General features: G+C 31.6%; 3 protein-coding genes and 2 long non-coding RNA genes across 5 annotated transcripts; 3 read left to right on the plus strand and 2 right to left on the minus strand.

The window, feature by feature from the left end:
• The first annotated feature begins 1571 nt into the window (after positions 1–1571).
• LOC145001758 (uncharacterized) lies at positions 1572–2908 on the plus strand. The gene is made up of 2 exons (XR_013661707.1): positions 1572–1862; positions 2690–2908. It is a non-coding gene; the product is annotated as an uncharacterized LOC145001758 (long non-coding RNA).
• Positions 2909–6018: 3110 nt separating this feature from the next.
• LOC145001864 (uncharacterized) lies at positions 6019–6859 on the plus strand. Its single transcript, XM_078961199.1, has 4 exons — positions 6019–6187; positions 6261–6336; positions 6439–6563; positions 6671–6859. The coding sequence occupies exons 1-4, from the start codon at positions 6019–6021 to the stop codon at positions 6754–6756; spliced, it is 456 nt and encodes a 151-aa protein (XP_078817325.1). The 3' UTR covers positions 6757–6859.
• Positions 6084–8754, minus strand: LOC145001865 (uncharacterized). Its single transcript, XR_013661738.1, has 3 exons — positions 8545–8754; positions 8396–8460; positions 6084–6544 (listed from the first exon to the last, which is right to left on the minus strand). It is a non-coding gene; the product is annotated as an uncharacterized LOC145001865 (long non-coding RNA).
• A 270-nt stretch (positions 8755–9024) lies between these two features.
• LOC145002904 (uncharacterized) lies at positions 9025–14527 on the plus strand. The gene is made up of 8 exons (XM_078962088.1): positions 9025–9039; positions 9112–9184; positions 9256–9504; positions 9614–9685; positions 9796–10466; positions 10585–10825; positions 10909–13981; positions 14488–14527. The coding sequence occupies exons 1-8, from the start codon at positions 9025–9027 to the stop codon at positions 14525–14527; spliced, it is 4434 nt and encodes a 1477-aa protein (XP_078818214.1).
• An 85-nt stretch (positions 14528–14612) lies between these two features.
• ATS1 (phospholipid/glycerol acyltransferase family protein) lies at positions 14613–18586 on the minus strand. The gene is made up of 12 exons (XM_078959845.1): positions 18093–18586; positions 16784–16881; positions 16578–16664; positions 16409–16506; positions 16256–16313; positions 16082–16183; positions 15814–15986; positions 15668–15746; positions 15473–15592; positions 15257–15370; positions 15021–15172; positions 14613–14878 (listed from the first exon to the last, which is right to left on the minus strand). Exons 1-11 carry the CDS (start codon positions 18361–18363, stop codon positions 15035–15037), a joined length of 1338 nt encoding a protein of 445 aa, XP_078815971.1. The 5' UTR covers positions 18364–18586; the 3' UTR covers positions 14613–14878; positions 15021–15034.
• Positions 18587–23288: the final 4702 nt, after the last annotated feature.

Here is a 23288-nt window from a genome sequence, read left to right on the forward strand (position 1 = left end):
ACTGATGCGTTGGACGAGAGTTTTAGGATGTCCGCAAGGACTGCACGAGATAGTCTCCATTATTTTTGCAAATATGTGATTAAGATTTATGGACTAAAATATCTACGTAAGCCTACATGCAACGATATTTCACAATTGCAAGCCCATCATGCTAGTGTACATGACTTTTTTAGAATGATAAGAAGTTTAGATTATCTCCATTAAGAATGAGAAAATTGTCATACCTCATACCATGGTCAATTCATCCAAGGTGATCAAGGTCACCCGATCATACTTGAAGTTGTGGCATCTCAAGATCTATGGATTTGACATGTTTTTTTTTTCTTTTTGTTCTCTCGCTTCAATTAACAAAATCAACGTTCTTAATTGTTCACCTATTTTTTACAACATATATGACGGTTCTGCACCAAATGCGTCTTTTCTAGTGTATGGAATATCATATAAGTATGACTATTACCTTGTTGATGAGATCTATCATAAGTGTGATATGTTTATTAAATCATTTATGTATCCACATGATTCTAAACTGAAAAAATAATTCAAGAAAGCTCAAAAAAGAGCTAGAAAGGATGTCAAGTGGGCTTTTGAAGCTCTTAAAAACCATTGTCACATATGGAAAAAACCAACATTTTTTTTGGCAAAGGAAAACTTCAAGAAGTCATATATACATGTATCATATTGTGTAATATGATTATTGAAGATGAAAGAAGAAAGCTATATGTGCATGACAAGCATGAAACCATCCCCAAAACACAATCAACATAAATCGGTGGCGATGACTATATGGATAGAAGAGGATATATACGTAACACTGAAACATTTCACAATCTTTGCATGCACTTAGTGAAACACATTTACATGATTTAACACATTAATCTCAATTTGGATCCCTCAAATGACTGACAGTTCTCAGATGAAAATTTCATGAATTCATGTAGTATGTTTTTAGTTATTTTATTTGTGTTTTTTTAAGTTTTTTTTTGTGTTTTTTATTTTTTATGTTGTTTTATTTATGTTTTATTTAAGTTTCTTTTGTTTTTATTTTTTTAAGCTATTTTAGTTTTAGTAAATATCTTTACTACTTATAAAAGAAATCTAACTATTTCTATAAATAGATTGAATATAATAATATTATTTTTTTAAGACGTACAAACGATTAAGCTAATATTACAAACAACCATTAATAAAATAATATTAAATTTGAAATCGTCTAAATTTTTAAACTTAGTGTACAATCACCTATGCATGAATTTTGACTAAGCTATTTAATCCCCGAGTTAAAATCCTTATTTATCTCAACGAAGCCGATCTGGCCTTCTTTCAGCCAGTTTAATCGGTCAACAACCATAACCGGCTTTTCAATCTCTTTATACATTATCTCCTTCATTCAATGGAAAAACCCTAGCTGTTGGAATTCACCAGCCACACAACCGCACAACTCCGTCACCTCCATAATCTCCACCCACAGTCACGCATGCTTCACCTTCTCTGCCACCTACCTACTTCTCTAAAATTAACGTTAACCACGCACAGTCTGACCACCAATGTAGGCACTCTGCCTCTATCCGTCTATCACCGCCACCCAATAATTTTTCGCCTCTACCCTCCTTCGCCTACGTTTCTCTGTTCACCAATATCTACTGTTACCCATCCCCAACGCACCTCTACCACTTCTACACCTTATTAAGACCTATCTCTAAAACCCTACACATATCAACACATTCGTCTTCACTACTTCATTACTACCATCACCTCATTCATATCTCCATCACTCGTTGGAAACCTAAGGATATATGCATCGCCGCTTCAACCTTGAAACCGATGTGGACTACTCAAAGATTCGACAGATCATTCGAAGCCATGTAGGTTTTCTTTAATAGTTTCCGATTTTAGTTTTCATTTAGAACTGATTCTTAATTAAACCCAAAAAATTGCAGATGGGTTAATCTGAATCTGTGTTTGAAGGTAAGATATTGTTTGTTTTTTCTTGGGGATTGGGTTTGGGGTTTTTACTCCATCATTTGAATATCGGATATTGGTGTGGGATTTGCAGGTCAGATGTTAGTTTTGTAGATTTTGATCTCATTGTAGCTGATCATGAAATGTTGGTTTCAAGTTCTCTCATTTAAGTCCTTCCGGTAGATGAAATTGCATTAGAACTAGAAAATTAACACAAATGTCAGATAGTTGTTACTCTCTTTATGACTATATCATCGTTTTTTTATATTGTATTCTTTGCAATTGATAATAGAGGTTCTTATTATATTTGAAAATTTCATAGTTAGTTTGATGTTCTTAAAGAAATAAGCAACTAGAGAGCTTGTTAATTTGTTTAGTTCAAGGTATTACTTTCTTTCCTTATCGTTTCTCAATTTGGTTGTGTGTGTTTGTATGAGTCTATGTTTATCTTGCAAATCACCAAGAGTCAATTAGTTGTTTATAAAAATTCCTAGATCATTGTTGTTGCGAGACACTACCTTTTTTCTCCTTCCATGGCTATCTTTGCTTGCTAAACCCACCACCTTTGTTATCGTTCTTTGCACTTCCCCTTTCTGTCTCTCTATCAAAAAGCTACCTCATAGCTTCCACATATTAGTTTCCTCTATGCATCCTTCTAAAATTCCGGTGCTGCTGACCATCGTCCTGTATCTATGCGTATGTCTAACTTTGTGTTTATGTGTGTTTACAGGACTTGAAATGGATTGATATAAACCAACATCTCAAAGAAATCGTGGGTAAGCTTCTTAAGATCTGAATATGATCTTCTTGTTGGGTTTTTAGAGCTCTTGTAGTTGAATGTTTAGTTTTTTCTTTAAAGTTGCAATATGTAAGTTTTTGTTATTGTTTGGGGTAAACCCATTTGTAAGTTTTGTTTTTGAAAATTGCAATGCATAAGTTTTTGGTTTCATTTATTGTCAGACAACAAAAAAAATTTAACTGACAAAATTTTGTGAATTTGGATTGATTTGTTTCAAATTTTATCATATACATATTTGACTATTGTATCATTCTTATATTTGAAGGTACCATATGAATAATAGTTTCTTCTTTGTTTTGTATGTATCATGTACAAGAACATGGGAGTGTTTTGTTCTTAATATTTTCTATGTAAATGAAAAAAATAAACTTTATTTATGCATTATACCATTTGTGAATGAAAGTTTTTTTTTTTGTTAATTCTCATGTGTGTTTCTTTGACATTCGTAATTGGTTTGGTGGGTTCACGTTATGTGGTTATATTTTGGTTTTCGATTTTGTTTTCGGGTTAAGTATTTTGTTAATTAATTTATTAGGAAACTATGATTTCATTTAAGATTAAAAACTTTCTTCCGTCTTTGAGTTCATTCACATTTATACATTAAAAACTTCGCATTTTCATTCAAATTCTTCGCATCTTGCATCCATCCGTCTTTGAGTTCATTCGCATTTCATCGCATTAACTGAGAAATTAATCAGTTGTCTCATATTCGCATTTCAGTTGTTTGAGAAACCCAGATACGAACCCAAATGCGAAACCCACTGATTTCAAATGCGAACCAACCAAAAATCATCAACCACGTACTTGTGTCACCAAATGCGAACTGAATATCACCATTAAATTCTCCTCGCATTCTATAGATGCGAACACAATCCAGATCTCCGACTCCAAGCTTGCGAAATCAAAATCAATTAACCTCAAACAAATCGTGAACTTCTTATGCGAACTGTTTTGACCCACAAAACCAAATGCGAACTCAATTGATGTCATATGGGAACTGATTTCATATATGCGAACACAATTGATTTCATATGCGAATCCACATCCATCGATATGAAACCAATACCAGTTACAAGCAATTAGTAGCAACCATCGATCCTCTAATTTTCAATTACTCAGCCTTCGCTTTTCATACAACCCGTCGACCCTGAAAAATCGATAAACACCAAATGTCTCATTTTTAGATCGATTTTCTGATTAAATGTCATATTTAAAGAATGATCGATTTTCTGATTAAATGTCATATGTGTGACATTTAATCAGATTACAAAACATGTTTGTTATTAATGGATGAGATAGATTTAATGTATATCATCAGTTTTTTTTTTAAATGACAATTTAAAAAATCCTAATCAGTTTGGATAGAATTTGAAGTGCTTATCTGATAAGCACTATGATAATTTCGAAGTTAGTGTTATCTTTTTCTAATTAATAATGATATAAACTGTAAAGATAATTTCGAAATTAATATGTTGACTAACATTGATCCTTAAAATTTGGGATATGAATGGTTTTGAGCGGGAAAATATTGACACCTGGGTAACCCTCTACAATAAATACCTATGGATTGTGTGACATTGGTTGCCTTTTAAAAGACATAAAAACAAGGCATGCATTTATACCCCAGAAAATAATAATGTAATAGCAAAGGAAAAACAACACCATAAAAACATGTTACTTATTTGAAACAATCCAAAAAAAAGACAACCATAAAAATTCCAACATCAAATAAATCTACTAAAAAAACTTAGGTGTTAACAACTGCATCTTCATCATCCTGAGATGGCTGGTTTTCAGCTGCAACAGTAATCAAACCACTCCTGACAAAAAAATAAAATTTAAGGCATTCATAAGTTTCTTGATCCTTGAAATATATAAAAAAAAACAGTTTTTCATGATCGTTTGTAAAACAAAGTACAAATGATCTTACCCGACATCAACAGGAAATTCACCATCTTCTTCATCACGAAGCCTATAACATCTGTTTCGGCTTTGAACTTTGACACGGGGTCTCTTCAGTGGTGGTGACAAAGTTTTTGGTTTTGTTGAATCTAATGTGTCAGACTTTTCCACAGCTTCATCATCCAGCTTTTCATCTTCAGAACTTAGAATATCAATAACCTCATCCCAATTCCAATTTAGCAATGCCCATTCCCTTTTCTTTTCTTTCTCATGTTTCTCCTGCATACAAAGTTGAAGGATGATTTGATCACATTCCTGCTTATTTACAATGCTACTTGAGTTCGACATTATGGCCGTTTTTCTATGTCAAAAGTAGTATTAGTTACAACGTAACAATTAAATCAAAAGAGAAAACAAAAAATATGTGAACATACCTTCTTCCCAGGTGGAAGAATCAAGTCATTATCGAATTTCAGAGAAGCAAACATAGGTATTTATTGTAGAGGGTTACCCAGGTGTCAATATTTTCCCGCTCAAAACCATTCATATCCCAAATTTTAAGGATCAATGTTAGTCAACATATTAATTTCGAAATTATCTTTACAGTTTATATCATTATTAATTAGAAAAAGATAACACTAACTTCGAAATTATCATAGTGCTTATCAGATAAGCACTTCAAATTCTATCCAAACTGATTAGGATTTTTTAAATTGTCATTTAAAAAAAAAAAACTGATGATATACATTAAATCTATCTCATCCATTAATAACAAACATGTTTTGTAATCTGTACATATATACATATTTAAGATTACGAATCTTGCTTCCATACTTTACCATCAAACCATTTGTTCCATTGATTTCATAAAACCATCTGTTCTATATGCTATATCAGAATCAAACAGGTATTGAACTTTTACTTTATTTCATAGTACAAGCAATATGTATTAGAAAAACCATCAAGTATAGCAATTATTAACTGAAGTGTTTTTCAGTTGAAATGGATATTTATCATACTACTGTTAATGAATTTTCTGCTTTGGGGCAAATATATGAATGGTGGAACATTACAAGTGTTAGAGTATTGTATGTTTGGGAGGACATGGAAAACAACAGGATGCTCTTGTGGATGATAGATCGCCAGGTAAGGTTTTTTTCCAATTAAAATATTCAACTTCTATTAAAAGTTTAATTTTGTAAATAATACCATTACCATTTTGTTATTTACACCAAAGAGAAAAAATATTAGCAATCATACCTCGCCATTTAGTGCCCGGATATCGAAACATGAATCTGAAAGGAAATGTATTCTCTGTGCAACATTTCCAAGTTGATGAATACCATTTGGACAATCCAATGTACCAACAGTACAAAATCTGCACCAGTGATAAGGCGATAATGATAAACCATGCCACAACTTTTACTCGGTTAGCAAGCGATTTTGCCAGTGGATATCCACTTTATCCAATTGTGTCTACTGTCACAACTGTTGCACAAGATCATACAAATAAAAGAAGGCTTGTTGGTATATTTATATCTTTTTTTTAATCATTTTTATATCATCTACTATAAATTTAACAAGAAAATATGTTTTTTAGATGTGGTTGGAAGAATAGTATGGGGAAATCGAATCAGACAGCTGCGATCATTTGAGTTAATTCTCCAAGATGAGACGTAAGTATATATGTATTCAAAAAACACTTAAAACAACATAGTTTTTTTATTAAATTTATTATCATTCATTATAAGAGTTTAAACAGCATTACCTTTTAATAGGGGGAACGTAACAAAGTTATTGTTGTATAACGTACCAGCAAACCTTATGATTAAGGTTATTGTTGCAACATACAACAAATCCATACTCTATGTTTCTTGCATGAAGCTGGTCCACAACAATTTGGGTCAGTTAAAAAATATGATCAGTATATAATTTATATTAATATCAACATATTCCAAATTGTAAATACATATTATTAAATTTTATGCCACATGTTTCATGTTTTTGCAGGTAATTTATTGGTTTCTACTGTTTTAACCGACTTTGATGTTGAACCACAAATGTATGAAGCTGATAGGATTAGAGCTAGATATTGATGAGAGTATTAGAAAAAGATTTTCTTGAAAACTTTTTTAATTCCCGTGTTTTCAATTCAGTTGTGGAACTTTTAACACATATGGTTTTACCACATTATATCTTTTATCAGTTTTAAGTTTTATTATTGGTTTTGTTAATTTGTTAACTTTTCATTCGTGAATGTGGTGTTTTTATTTTCTTTTTGACTTACTATATATATATATATATATATATATATATATATATATATATATATATATATATATATATATATATATATATATATATATATATATATATATATAAGGGAAATACTTCATGGCAGTGGGATTTATAGCAGGGTTTATAAGGTGGAACTGGGTAAAATTTTCCATTTTGCGAAGACTACAGGGATGCGAAATGAAAATTCTGCACTTTTGTCTTTTTATGACCCCATTTTGCGAAGTTGGACCACTTATATTATTTCTTGAAAAGATCAGGGGCCAAATGCGAAACTCTTAGCTTTCTTCCCCAATTCGCATTTATACATTAAAAACTTCGCATTTTCATTCAAGTTCTTCGCATCTTGCATCCATCCGTCTTTGAGTTCATTCGCATTTCATCGCATTAACTGAGAAATTAATCAGTTGTCTCATATTCGCATTTCAGTTGTTTGAGAAACCCAGATACGAACCCAAATGCGAAACCAACTGATTTCAAATGCGAACCAACCAAAAATCATCAACCACGTACTTGTGTCACCAAATGCGAACTGAATATCACCATTAAATTCTCCTCGCATTCTATAGATGCGAACACAATCCAGATCTCCGACTCCAAGCTTGCGAAATCAAAATCAATTAACCTCAAACAACAAATCGTGAACTTATTATGCGAACTGTTTTGACCCACAAAACCAAATGCGAACTCAATTGATGTCATATGCGAACTGATTTCATAGATGCGAACACAATTGATTTCATATGCGAACTGTTTTTTTTTTTTTTTGTTAATTCTCATGTGTGTTTCTTTAACATTCGTAATTGGTTTGGTGGGTTCACGTTATGTGGTTATATTTTGGTTTTCGATTTTGTTTTCGGGTTAAGTATTTTGTTAATTAATTTATTAGGAAACTATGATTTCATTTAAGATTAAAAACTTTCTTCCGTCTTTGAGTTCATTCGCATTTATACATTAAAAACTTCGCATTTTCATTCAAGTTCTTCGCATCTTGCATCCATCCGTCTTTGAGTTCATTCGCATTTCATCGCATTAACTGAGAAATTAATCAGTTGTCTCATATTCGCATTTCAGTTGTTTGAGAAACCCATATACGAACCCAAATGCGAAACCAACTGATTTCAAATGCGAACCAACCAAAAATCATCAACCACGTACTTGTGTCACCAAATGCGAACTGAATATCACCATTAAATTCTCCTCGCATTCTATAGATGCGAACACAATCCAGATCTCCGACTCCAAGCTTGCGAAATCAAAATCAATTAACCTCAAACAACAAATCGTGAACTTCTTATGCGAACTGTTTTGACCCACAAAACCAAATGCGAACTCAATTGATGTCATATGCGAACTGATTTCATAGATGCGAACACAATTGATTTCATATGCGAATCCACATCCATCGATATTCACCTCTATCCTTTCTCGATCAACTACCTCATCGTTTTTCAGTAATAAGTGTTTATCCCCATGAAACTGCATCCACTTCCAACTGGATTAACCTATATTCATACTAAAATTTTAAAAAAATAAATAAATGCTAAAAAACCAAATAGGTTACTAAAATAAAAATAAAAAATTCATACCCATAATTAAAGCTATATGCTACTTCATCGTTTTTCAGTGATAACTGGTTTTCGTCCATCAAACTGTATCCACTTCCAACTCTGATTAAATTATTAGACCTGTATTAAAAAACAAGGAAAAAGTAAGAGAATTTTATACGTTTTTTCATGCAATTCCTATTTTTTTTTTTTTTAAGAATCTACAAAAATAATAATTAAAATTGAATTACATGTAAAACCAATTCAAAACAAAAAATCTTATTTTGTTTCCCGGTATAATTTTGAATACTTTTCAACTAATAAGATAAAAGTCTACTATTTATAGTATTTTTTTAGTTAGATGCAACGTGTTTCAAAGTAATTAGCTTCACCTAAGAAAAGAAGTATCATCAAACCAATATATGTCGGCAACTCAAGCATCATCTCCTTATAGACCATTCACATTACCAGAAACACATAAATAAAATCTGGTTTTGATCTAAACTATTATAACAAAAACAAATGGTAATAAATTTCGTATTTGAATAATCATACTTTTTGATTTGTTATGTATAAAATAAAGTATACATTTTTTTGTGTGTTTTACAGTTTGCAATGAGGTTTGATGGTAAAGAAAATAAACATAATAATGTTATCCAAATTGATGCAGAAAATACAAAAGGTATATCACATATTTACAATCATTATTAGTATATCATCGTTATACATTTTTCATTTAAAAAAATGTTGCAGAAAAACGAAAAGCATATAATAAGGCATGTTACGAACGACGAAAGGAGAAAAACAAAATGAGACGAATAGTTAATGGGGAAGGAAATAGTCAAAACACAACATTTTTGTCAAATGTGCCAACAGTAAATAGGAATCTGGTGGATATTACCAATGCATCTCCTACATGTGTAATGGATTTTGGTCAAAAAAAGTTGATTTATAATAGAAACCCTTATCAACGTCAGACGGAACCAACCATAACAAAACCAGGTAACTATGTCTGAAGTTATCATATTACAATCTAAGTAGTACAACATTACATTTAACCATAATCTTTCATAATTTACATTCTTAATGAGAAATTTTTGTTTATACGTAGGTATTCAAAGTCAGCCTGACGTAATACTACCTCCACGCGATGAATTGATAACTCAAATTTCAACATCAATAGGTCAGTATTTGATTTTTACCGAAAAATATCATATATATTGGCTAATAATTATGTGTAATTATTTTAATTTTATTTATATTACATTTAACTAATGAATAAAATGTCTACAGATCCACAAGGTTGTATCCATGGCAATGTCACTCCATCAGTACAAAATGGTAGCATCTCGGATGATCCATATAGTTTTGTTTTCGCCGGTATCCGTAAAAAACATCATGTGGTGAAGTTCAATGATATATGTACTTATTGTGGGGCAAAACGACTACAATTTGAATCTGCTGGCTTTTGTTGCATGAGTGGAAAGACAAAGTTGGCAGACTCATCTATTCCTGACGAATTACACAATCTTTTCACCTCAGAAACAAAATTAGGCAAATTGTTTAGAAAGAATATACGTGCATACAACACCAACTATTCATTTGCATCAATGGGCGTAGAAGTGGATGAATCGATGGCCAATATGACATCTGGGGTATACACTTTTTGTGTGAATGGAGGGATATACCATAGAATCGATCAGTTAGTTCCAAGGAAAAAGGATGAACCTAAGTTCTTACAATTGTATTTTTACGATGTTGAAGCTGAGATGTCAAATAGACTCGAATGGAAGAATCTTGCTAAACCAATTGTTGAAATTTTGACTCGCGTTCTTGCTACAAACCCATACGTTGCAATATTTCGTAGCCTTGCTGATCTAGGACCGCTCGACAATTACAGAGTCACTTTAAATGCATCAGTAGAACTAGACCAAAGGGTGTACAACCGGCCAACCACATCCGAGGTTTGAAATTAATTATGTACATATGTTTTTGAGAAAAAAGATGTTTCATGTATTAAATATAACTATGCAAATTACGTACCAGTTTTAATCATATTTTTTCTATTGTATAATTTCACAGGTTGCTGGTATTTGGATTGAAGGCAATGACAACATAACCGCATATAAAAGAAGTATTATAGTATATGGAAGGTCCGACAAACCAAAAACAATTCAATCTTATTGGGGATGTTATGACCCATTGTGTTATCCTTTATTCTTTCCAAATGGTGAGCCTGGATGGCATTCTAACATACTAAGGCAAGGGGTTTCATTCAATGAGATGGTTAATGACGACCAAATCTTCGATGAAGATCTAGAAGGTACGCATAGCCACAATTTTAATATTGTTAAATTTTACAAATGTAAAAATTGATATAATTTATTCAATTTAATCATTATGTAGAGACTGATATAAGAACGGGTAGGAAAACTGTAACTATGCGGGAGTACTACTGTTACAAGTTGCAGATTCGATCAAACTTGAACGTAATTATGTTAGGAGGGAGATTATTACAACAATTTGTGGTAGATATCTACATCAAGATTGAGACTTCGCGTTTGGAATTTTGTAGAAAAAACCAATCTACAATAAGAGCGGAGTTATACCAAGGTGTTGTGGATTGTGTCAATGCCGGTGAGGTACAAGCAAGTATGATTGGGCAACGTGTTGTTTTGCCAGCAAGTTTCATCGGAGGTCCTCGTGACATGCGACGACGATTTCTCGATGCTATGGCTTTAGTTCAAGATGGAGGGAAACCTGATATATTCCTTACAATAACGTGCAATCCGAATTGGCCTGAAATCCAAAATGAGTTACTTCATTTTCAAACAGCACAAGATAGACCAGATCTGGTTGCAAGAGTTTTTCGTGCTAAGTTACATGACCTTAAGGAACAACTCTTGAAGAGGCACGTCCTTGGTGTGGTGAGTGCATATGTTTATGTAATAGAGTTCCAGAAACGTGGTTTACCACATGCTCATTTTCTCTTAATAATGAAACCTGAATGGAAGCTCACCAATACAGACCATTATGACAAGTATGTGTGTGCCGAAATTCCAAACCCGACAAAGTATCCTATACTACACGATCTGGTCAAATCACACATGATACATGGTCCTTGTGGTACATTAAACAAAAAATGTTCTTGTATGCAAGGTGATCCACCAACCTGTCGTTTTAGATACCCTCGACAATTCAACGAAGCCACAACACAAGGAAAGGACACATATCCGGTTTATCGAAGGAGAGATAATGGAATTGCTGTGAATAAACAAGGTATTATGATGGATAATAGATGGGTTGTCCCATATAACCCAAAGTTGTTGATGATGTTCAACTGCCATCTAAATGTTGAGGTTTGCTCGAGTATAACATCAGTGAAATACATCTTTAAGTATATTTACAAGGGTCATGACAAGCAAGTTATCCATATTGATCCAGATGCACAACCTGTTGTTATCAATGAGATAAAACGTTTTCAGGATGCACGATACGTCTCCGCTCCAGAAGCAGTATGGCGAATTTTTAGCTTTTCTCTTAATCAAATCCACCCTAATGTGATCACTTTGCAATTGCATCTTCCAAACCAACAGTTGGTTAGGTTCACTGATGATGATGCAATGAAATCAGTTGTTGAGAGGGAGAAAGATAAGAGATCAATGTTGACTGCATTTTTCAAGATGAATAAAGATAACGTTAATGCAAGAGAATATTTATACAAAGATTTTCCCAAACACTTCACATGGAATAAAGAATCGCGTCTATGGAATCCTCGAAAAGTATCACGAGCAGTTGGTCGTTTGGTTTCTGCAAATCCTGCTGAAGGTGAGCGATACTATCTACGTGTGTTATTATGTCATGTTAGGGGTCCTACATGTTTTGAAGATCTGTACACAGTCAATAACGTAAGACATCCCACATTTCGAAAAGCGGCTCTTGAAAGAGGGTTAATAGAGACAGATGATAGTTTATCGCAGTGTCTTGTAGAGGCCTCCTTGTTTCAGTTTCCAAATGCTCTCAGAAGGTTGTTTGCAACGATATTAGTTTTTTGTGATCCTGGAGATGTTCGCAAGATATGGAATTCCCACTACAATTCTCTCTCCGAAGATTATAGTAGACAATACGATAATGTCAATCGAGTACAAAATATGGTCCTTACAGACATAAGCGTATTCCTACAATCTATGGGTAACAAGCTTGATAACTTTGATCTCCCGACTGTAAACACCGGTTTGAATTTTCAGTCTGGAGTTTTTCGAGAGGTACAAGAAGAATGCTCTATAATTGTGGAAGATGACCATTTGCGTGCCAAAGAGTTTCTCAATCCTGAACAAAAATATGCATATGATGAGATCATGAGGCATGTGTGTACTGATTGTACAGGAGTGTTCTTCATAGATGGTCCTGGCGGAACAAGAAAAACATATCTGTACAAAGCTTTACTTGCTAATATACGCAAACTTGGTCATATTGCACTCGCCACAGCTTCATCGGGTGTTGCGGCTAATAACATGCCTGGGGGGAGAACAGCTCACTCGCGTTTCAAACTTCCTCTAACTCCAGATAATAACTCATTCTGTAGAATCCAAAAACAAAGCGGTACCGCTCAACTACTTCGGCTTGCAAAAATAATCATATGGGATGAGGCATCGATGGCAAAGCGACAGGTGGTGGAGGCGTTTGATCGGACAATGCAAGATATCACTGGGGTGGCACTCCCTTTTGGTGGAAAGATAATGGTTCTGGGAGGCGATTTTAGACAAGTATTGCCAGTCGTAAGACGTGGGACACGAGCACAAATTGTAGACTCTAGCCTACGAATGTCGCCTCTTTGGTCTTCGATTATAAAGTTGCGGTTAACAATAAATATGAGAGCACTTACTGATCCATGGTTCTCAAACTTTCTATTACGGGTTGGTGATGGAGTTGAAGAAACAGTGGACGGAAGTTTTATTCGCATCCCTGATGATATGGTCATTCCATACACTGATAAAGAAAAATCATTAGATTCTTTGATTGATGCAGTGTTTCCCTCATTGGAATTTAATAGGTCTGAATCAGATTATATCATATCGCGGGCAATATTATCTACAAAAAATGATAGTGTCGATGCGATTAACAATTACATGATCGATCGATTTCAAGGAGAAGAGAGAATTTACTATAGTGTTGATGAAGCCATAGATGATAAAAATGGCTTCTATCCGTTGGAATTCTTAAACTCGATCAGTGTTAGTGGTTTACCTCCGCATTACCTTCGATTAAAAGTTGGATGTCCGATAATACTGTTACGGAATATTGACCCAGCAAATGGGTTGTGTAATGGCACCCGATTGATATGTAGAAGCTTTCAGCAAAATGTTATTGATGCAGAAATAGCTGTTGGTCAACATGCAGGAACAAGGATATTTTTGCCTAAGATTCCTTTATGTCCATCTGATGATGATATGTTCCCATTCAAGCTAAAGAGGAAACAGTTTCCTATTCGATTGTGCTTTGCAATGACAATCAATAAAGCTCAGGGACAAACAATTCCATATGTAGGTATCTATCTTCCAGAACCAGTATTCTCGCATGGACAACTTTATGTTGCATTGTCCAGAGGGGTTTCACGTTGCAATACAAAAGTATTAGTACAGCCTAACGAAAATTCAAAAGGTGATGGGGTTTATACAGCAAATGTGGTGTATAAAGAAGTATTGCACGATTAATATTTTGTGTCGTCTTGACTGGTTGCTTTTTATTGGTTATTTGATGCATGATGTAACAAATAACACCATAGTTTGATTATATTGTCTTCAACATGTACTTTTTTTTAACATAACAATTTTGTAATGGAAACATATCACCGAAAGAACTCACGTGCCCCGCCGCTTTGCGCGGGTAGACGGCTAGTTTTCCTTATTTGAATTAATGAAATTTGGTGTTTTTATTTAAATTAATTCAAAAAAAAAAAACTATGCCACCACATCTAATGTGCAGGCGGCAAAGAAACCGTACTTTTCAGATAAGAATGACATGACATTGTCGTGACATGGCAAAAAATGTGGTTTCTGTATCACGTCTCCTAAGTGGAGAGATATAAAGGTGCATTTATTAGCATAGGGTAAAGTAGAAAGAAATTTCATATATTGGTTGTAAAAGGTGCAACATGTGTATGTTAAAGGTGTGGTGTATCCCTTTACAATCCAAAAACATAACATACACCTGTACATCATTCAGGATCCAATCCAAAACATGACTTCATCGAGAAATGTTCACAAAAACAAAAACAAAAACTAACCACCTGTAATGTAACAACCGCTTTCTCTTACTGTAAATTTCAGTATCTATACACCTAAGGTCATGTAAAAAAAAAAAAAATAGCCTTCACCTGCATTCCCCAAAAGAAAAAAATAAATACCATTAACAACAAAACCTAGACAACCCCTCTAGTTTCCACTACAGGACAGGGACCAAATTTGTAATTTATTTAAATATTTACCAACAGGTCCCTAAAGAATGTTGAAAAGTACCTGAGGGGACAGAACTAGTGCAAGGGAGGTTGTGACAATGAGACATTTGGTGTTGATGCTTCTAGACCTTTTCCTCCATTAATGGCAGATTGTAGCACGTTGTATTGCTCACACACTGAATCATAAACTGCCTGTGAATAAACTACCTTCGCCTGCCATACATTTCACTCGTAATTAAATAAAAAGTTTATCAAATTAATAAAATAAATAAAAATGTAAAATTAAGTAACAAAAACCTCATCGGGGGATCCGCATGAGACAGTAGCTTCCTGGAAATCAATCGGGGGGCCCACTGATACTCCGGTTCCATGATACGATATCAACCTTTTTTCTCCAATTTCTTTCTCAACCTTTTATATAAAAAAAAAAAAAAAATGTTTTTTTTAATATTTTGTATATAAGTGACAAACAAAAAGAATACATATGAACCAAGAAGAAGAAGAAGAAGAGACCTGAGGTGGAGGTGGCATGATGTCATGGCATAGCATGGATAAAGGGTATATATGTCCAACCACACCCGCATGCTGCACAAGCCTTCTCATATTGTCCAGTGAATTTGCATCAAATGGTGCCTATACAATATTGAATATACATTATATGAAATATATATTTCATTTTTTTATTTATGTCATAAATTAAGATGTTACCGGAAACCACTGGTTTGTTACTGGATCTGGTCTGTCCCTTCCGCCACTTGGTGCGATCCATATTATTTTAGATCCACCCCTAAAATTCAACTTTAAATTTTTAATTTTTAATTTTTATATATTAGAAAAGAGAGATTTGATTGTACCTTAAAAGCAAAGCCATTTCTTTTAGACTTCTTGTATTGGATCTTCTTTTCATATCAACAAGCTCAGGGTCATCGTTCATGTGTTTTTTTGAATACACACACAACAAGTTTCTTCCCATGCTGAAAGGCTTGCAAAGAGGATCTGTTATAACTCTATCACCTGCCACGTAGATCTGCATCACAGTGTTTTTATTTTTTTTTAAGTAAAGGAAATATATAATATATATTTTTTTAGTTTGAGTTTAGGGTGAGGTGAGGTGAGCTTTACTATGTTTTCAGATATATGGGGATTTGTTGTTTCAAGCAATAAGGCGATGACAGCTGGATCTGCTTCTGTTTGGTGGTTTGATATCAAAATCACATTTTCTCCCTGATGGTTTAATAATAATAATAATTATTAGGATCTGAAATAATTATATTATATAGAAATAGAATAAGGAACCTGATTAAGCTGTTGTTCTATTTTAGTGAAAAGGGAGACGTTTCCAACATATGATTCCCTGAATGACAATAGATATTTACACATTTCTTTATCATATATATATAATAAATAGAGAGCTGAAAAACTGATAATAGCAAACAAAGATTAACTAACTTGAAATTGATCAAAGGACGAATATAGCTTTGACCAAATGTATAGTAGTCAAAGGGTTCTCGAATAGCTTCATGATATGGTGAAAATTCAAATGGCTCCTGCATGTTTAGAGATGAGGTTCATGAATCATGATCAAGATAAATGAATATTTTAGGTCAAATGGTCAAACCTTCACATCCAAAAACATACGATCAAAAGCTACACGCATATTTGACACTACAATGTCTTCTGCACAAGGATCTCCACTTTTGAGAACCTAAAAAGGAAAGAATGATAAATGTTATATAAAACTTAAAAGGGATAAATATAAAATCCACTAAATCAGTATCTAAAACTAAAGGATTAGTACAGGGAAACCCCTAGAAAGAAGTTTACTGCAGTTTTGTAGTTGTGATACAGCTCTTCCATTGATTGAGCAATGGGTTTTGGAAGTGTTTCAGCTTCTAGCTCTCTTTGAATTCCCAAAATGAGATCTGAATGAAAGATTTATATTGAAATAATAGCATATGAAAATATGAATGCATTAAATAAGGTATGTTTAGAGTTACATGCAAGCGTAACATTGTACTTAAATCGCACAATTAGGTTTCCAGTGAAATGTGATAGTTGACAATCACATGAAGATTCCCTACAGAAAGACACATCTATGGATCTTTACATAAAAGCATAACAATTGGGAATTTGGGATCATCATTTCTTGAAGTTGTCTCAAAAGTTATGATTTTATAAAATAGGGAAATCCTAGGGCTTTGATGGTTGAACACCGGGTGTTCATGAACCTTCAGTGGTGTCCATTATAAATTACCAAAATTGTAGATTTCTTATGTATTTGAACGATTTTGTGTTATAAATGCATTATTTAAAATGTAGCAGAAGAAATTATTTCTCTCTTTGACATGTGCCTTACATTTCAGAAACTCCTAACATGTCATCTGCAAGCCACGAATAATTTGAACAACATAATCAAAGTACATTTGGCAATAACATTAAGAGTAATTAAGGATCTAACTATATGAAAAATATCATAAACCAATTGTCCTCATTCACAACAAGACATGAAATTAGGAGCCCTGTTCGTTGAGGCAGCATAGCAAGAAGACTGAGTGATGATGATGGTTCGGTGCCTCAAACAGTATCAACAAGCATAATCACTAGATTCAAATCATCATAAGACAAGAACATGCACCAAAAAAACTCATCAAGATGTTGATTGCTAAATGTCATTGGTTCAAATACAGTCAAACAAACCAGAAGAACATCTGGATTCTGGATAAGCTAAGCAATGTCAATCATTCAAAATCTTATCTCGGACATCAATCAAGCCATCAAGAACACACAGACATCATTAGTTTGTCTCAAATCAGGTTGTGCATAAATCAAACCTCCTAGTATTAAAGAATTTGACAATCGCTCAAGAACTCGATTCACCGCACTTCTTTACAATTGAAAAGAAATGATCAAAACTACTGCAATGAAGAAACAAATCAGAAATCGCGAACAGTGAATAATTGAATATCAGACAAATCAATCGCTCGAAATTCTCCCACCATCACTTCGTTTTAGTTGAAATAGAGCAAAACAAAAAGCATAACACACGCGTACCAACGCTATCACAGTAAATAGACACAGGCATTCAAAGCAAGTGTAAAATTCACTCGACAAACACACTCGGAATCGCATATACCTTGTTCAGAGCGAGCATCGATGAATGTAGGAGAGCAACCGAGTTCGGATCCAGACACCGGTAGTGGAGTAGAGGATGGCGAAGGCGAACACTTCTTGTCTTGAACCGTTTCCGCCATGCCATGGGCGGCAGAAAACGCCAAGCACGGAAACCGCCGGAAAGCCGAACGAACTCGCCAGGATGAAGAATTAGAAGTAGAAGGTAAGAGAGAAACCCTAGGATTTGTGGTGGATAAGAAGAGAGTAGGGGAAGAAGGAGAGAAAATCGACATAGTGTGTGTGGAGAGAGAGAGAGAGAGAGAGATTTTTTCAGGTAGAGGTGGTGTTAATAAAGTGATGGAGGTGATGGGAGTGGTGGTGGTGGCGGTGGAGCATTGGCGGAGACGGCCTGTGCACACGTGCTTTTCATCGAAAACGAGGCGGAGGAGGAATCGTGCGATTGGATTAGCTGACGCCGCCTGTAATGGATAGTGAAACTAACTGGCCAACCGTTAACCCTATTTCCTTTTATTTTATTTTCTATTTTATATTGAACATTTTACAATAAAGTATATTATCTAAAAGATTGTTCAACATAAAATACAATTTCTTGAAACAATCTCAACATATAGCATTCATGAAATACTTGGCATGTAATGTAGATTATTTCTTATAGATAGTGCGTGTCATGGTGTGAAACGTGACTTCGTTGTAATGTAGATTATTTCTCATAGATAGTATTCTAAAAAGTGTGTCATTACGAAAAGCTTTATAACGTTGTTGCTATGCGTGACGCGTGACAAGGCATGATATGTCACGCCATGACGCGTTATAACGTATTATGTGCGTATTTTTTTCGTTTGAAATGCGGTTTTTTGTTTTTTGTTATCTCTTTTCTAATCGGATATACAAGTATTATGGTTTTTGTTAACTTTTTATTATTAATTATTGATCTAACACTTCTAAAAAAGTAGTTATATTTAATATAAATTTATATTTATGTGGTAATATAATTTTAAATTAATACAAAATCGTCGCCTTACATCACACATTAAAAAACGTCATGATTCGTCATGGCTCGTTAAGCTTAAGGTTTGGCCTTGCCACCAAGTCACGCCTCATGTCAGATAAATATTATTTTACTTTTTATTTATTAAGTTAATATTAAAAAATCATTACTACAAATACATTTGATTACTATCTATTTTCATTATTAAAACTATAATTACAACCATACCTTTAAATGATTCCTAATTTTTTATAAAGCTTAGAAGAATTAAAAATGTATTTACCTACTCAGTTGGCCACATTAAAAGTACAAAATTGACATGGTTTATCATTAAAATTCATGACACTTATGGGTTGCATTAAATAGGAATGCAATTTCTACCTAGTGGTAGGTTTTTTTTTTTTTTTTTTTTTTTTTTTTTTGTTAAAGATGGTTTTCCCGGGGCATTAGAAAAAGTTGAATCATTTAGTGCTAAAATAATTGAACCTATTAATGATAAAAATACGTAGCATTTCTTAGTCGTCTATAGGCTTTTAATTCGGTTAGATATCGTTCCAACACTATATTAAACGCACTGAACATTAAACGGTTTAAACTAAATAGTTTCCATTTAAATGTTATAAGTAACAACTTATTTTTTTCTACTTTAACCAAGGCGAGTAAGTACAACTAGTTTGATTATCTATTTATCTAATACAACGAAAATTTATAATCAACATTATTGAATGACAATTACATTATATTGCTAATACACATAAAAATATATATTATCTTAAAATAGATTTTCAACAAAAATAAAGTTTCTATATATCTATACCTATATATTTATCTATCTATATCTATACTTATATATACTTATAAAGACATTTTTTCTTGCATCATATGCATTCAAAACCTCCAAAACTTTTCATTTCCACATAATTAATATTCATTTAAAAAATTTTGCAATTTATATATACTTAACGCTATTTTTTGAAACAAGTTGATTAAATCATGTTTATTTTTAACTTATATATACTTAATGATATTTCGTGGACATTGCACTCTCAATGTTTCCTCATCATACCTCTTTACCTATGTGTATGCATAATTTCATTTCCTTGCAAAGAATACCAATAGATGTATTGCCACTAAATTTTTTTGGATTCTTTTGTTACAAAGTTTGTTATTGATTTAATACATATAGTCTTTTTTATTCTTATTATTAATCTTTTTCTCAAAATTTTGATGAAGTTTTTGTATTACATTTGCATATCTTTATGGATTGTTTCTCACATCTCTATTGAAACCAAAATCTAGAGTGTCAATACATCTCAACCATATATTCCTTTACCTACAAGATTTTTTTTTTTACTTTCAGATAATAATTAAGATTCTAATTATTAATTCTTACAATTAAGTAGAATGACAAGATTACTCATTCTTAGAGCATTTTTATTAAGTCCGTGTGCTTAATTGTTTTTCATCTGAATAAATACGTTATAGGTTTAAAATGTGATTATTGTTTGTATAATTACTTTTAATTAAAAAAAGTTATAGTATTATATTAATTAATTCATTAAAACGTGTGACTTGAGTGGTTTAATATTTTTAGTCAAATAAGTATTACATATGTTTTTACTCTATATAGTATATCTTTATATTAATATATCATATATGATATATTTACATGACTCGATATACGCGAGTGCAAAGCATGACCGCGTTAACGGATGCCAAAATATAATAACCAAGATGATATTAAACAAGTTGATGTGATTACTGTGAGTAAGAGAAAACGAATGCAATAATTTGGATTTAGTGTGTTATTTGAGTAACGATACCAAATTTGTTCAAACTGGACCCGAGTAATCAAAAATCGGATTAACGAAAGTAATATGGTTCAGTTAAATGACAAACATAAAACCGATAACCTAATATCCGACTTACCCGCCTGGCGATCATGCCTAGATGACATGAAGTATATTCGGTGGTGTGATATTTTCTAGGTAAAATGACTTCATCACTCACATTTATCTTTACGTAAACGTGTAATTAAATAATTTTTCAAAGTTAACTAAATTTATATATAGATCGTAAATTTTTATTTATGTAGATGAATGAAAGAAAGTATTTATTGATGTATTTTATGAGGAAAAAATGATAGATCAAACTACAATTATTAGAGAACAAAACTATGTATCGATATATCATTAAGATAATACAATTCTAAAAGATTTTTATATAAATCGATTAATTACCATAACAATAAATAATACAATAAGTCAAAATTTAATGAATTTTTATACTATCTAATAATAAACACTCTTGAGATCAGTTAGTTTAAAATGGTATCTATCTTATTCCATACTTAAAGCAATGACAATGTAAAAAATTTTATTTCAAAGTGAATGATACTGACATAATTATTTCTAATGACATATATTAATTATATTAAAATATTTTGCGTAACGCGCTGATATTCGTCTAGTCATTATATAATTATAAAGAAAACATTTTTCCTTTCACCATATTCATTTAAAACTCTCATGCATTTTTTTCTTTCACCACATTCATTTGAATCTGCCATGACTTTTCAAATTCTTTCTAATAATAATTATAATTTGGTTAATTAGGTTAAATAAATATCAAACCTAAAGTGTAATTATATATAAACTAAATTTTAATATTAAAATAATATCTTTACTTCTACTTATAGAATTATGTTTTTTTAACTTTTAACATATTATACTTAATTTATTAGTTTTAGTATATTGTTGTATGTAAACCATTATCATTTTAAATATACAATTTTGAAACAATTTGTATAAAATACTTAAATTATTAATTTAAATGTAGCATTACAGGTTCAACTTAAATATAAATTTTAGTTTAAGTTAAACAATCCAAAGAATATTTTATAAAAAGTTAAAAGTGAAAAATTATAGTGTTTTTTATAATAATTTTTATAAGTTGGTTAATAATGTTAAAAAATTATCAAATCTAAAGTGTAATCTTCAATAAAATAAATTTCAATTTTAAAATAATATCTTAACTTCTACTTATAAAGTAGTCTTTAGATTTTAACTTATTATACTTAATTTAATAAATTTAATATATTGTTATATGTAAATCATTATCAGTTTAAGACTACAACTTTTGAATAGTTTGAACAAAATATTTACATTGTTAACCTAAATATAACATTACAATGTCAACGTTAAAAGTTTCAATTCCACTTAAAAAACAAAAGAATATTTTGTAAATAGATAAAAATGATAAATTCTAGTTATAAATGCAAAAATTAAATTGTAATCTCAATTAAACTAAAATATTTCCTAAAAACAGTTTTATAATCGTTAAAAGTTTTTAAATAAATAGCTTAAAATAACTTACAATAACAATAACTAAAAATAACTCTATATAAATTATTATATTGTAACCTTTTAAATCAAAAAATAATGTTTCATATTTTAAATAATTATAATGATATAAATTACAACATTATGCAAATAAATTTTAAAAAACAATTAATTAAAAATAACAATTATAAATAACATTAACCATATATTATATTTAATTTTATTCATGTGTAACTTGCAAGTAGAAGTCATTCAAAAAATATAGATTATAAAGTTGTAATAGATGTATATATATTATCATATAATTTAAAATAATCAATTTATTATGTAAATTTAATATACGAATTATTATATCAAATTTAGCAATAGCGTTATTATTATATTTTAAAAAACATATATTTGTAAAGACTTCAACTATGTATGTGTTTATGCGCAACGTGCGGGTATTCGCCTAATATATTTATAAAAAAAGCATTTTTATTTGGACAACATGTCTTTGAAACCTCCGTGACTTTTCAATTTCTTTCTAATATTTATTATAAATTGGTTAATAATGTTAAATTAATGCAAAAACTAAATTATAATAATAAATTTACTAAGCTACATTATTAAAATATCATATTTTTACTTATATTTATAAAATTATGACTTTAACTTTTGAACGTATTATAATCAACTTATTGTTTAGATATGTTGTCATATCTGAGAAATTGTTATTTTAAAGTCATAACTTTTGTATAATTTAAGATTTTATGCAAAAATATTTGAATTATTAATTTCAATATAATATTAAAGGTTAAATTAAATCAAAATTTCAATTAAAAAATCGAGAGACTATTTTATAAATAGCTAGAAGTTATAAATCATA

This window comes from Lactuca saligna, chromosome 6 (assembly GCF_052625555.1).
Source record: "Lactuca saligna cultivar CGN05327 chromosome 6, ASM5262555v1, whole genome shotgun sequence".
In the NCBI taxonomy this organism is placed as follows: Eukaryota; Viridiplantae; Streptophyta; class Magnoliopsida; order Asterales; family Asteraceae; genus Lactuca; species Lactuca saligna.

What these genes read in the sequence shown, in the direction of transcription:
- LOC145001864 (XM_078961199.1), top strand. Translation starts at nt 6,019, where the DNA reads ATGTACCAACAGTACAAAATCTGCACCAGTGATAAGGCGATAATGATA. An exon ending in AAATAAAAGAAGGCTTGTTG is followed by an intron (nt 6,188 to 6,260) that starts GTATATTTATAT and finishes TATGTTTTTTAG; the next exon opens with ATGTGGTTGGAAGAATAGTA. An exon ending in TTAATTCTCCAAGATGAGAC is followed by an intron (nt 6,337 to 6,438) that starts GTAAGTATATAT and finishes ACCTTTTAATAG; the next exon opens with GGGGAACGTAACAAAGTTAT.
- LOC145002904 (XM_078962088.1), top strand. An exon ending in TCAAATTTCAACATCAATAG is followed by an intron (nt 9,686 to 9,795) that starts GTCAGTATTTGA and finishes AAATGTCTACAG; the next exon opens with ATCCACAAGGTTGTATCCAT. An exon ending in CTTCGATGAAGATCTAGAAG is followed by an intron (nt 10,826 to 10,908) that starts GTACGCATAGCC and finishes ATCATTATGTAG; the next exon opens with AGACTGATATAAGAACGGGT.
- ATS1 (XM_078959845.1), bottom strand. Translation starts at nt 18,363, where the DNA reads ATGTCGATTTTCTCTCCTTCTTCCCCTACTCTCTTCTTATCCACCACA. An exon ending in CGATGCTCGCTCTGAACAAG is followed by an intron (nt 16,882 to 18,092) that starts GTATATGCGATT and finishes TCTTTCATTCAG; the next exon opens with ATCTCATTTTGGGAATTCAA. An exon ending in ATCACAACTACAAAACTGCA is followed by an intron (nt 16,665 to 16,783) that starts GTAAACTTCTTT and finishes TTTCCTTTTTAG; the next exon opens with GTTCTCAAAAGTGGAGATCC.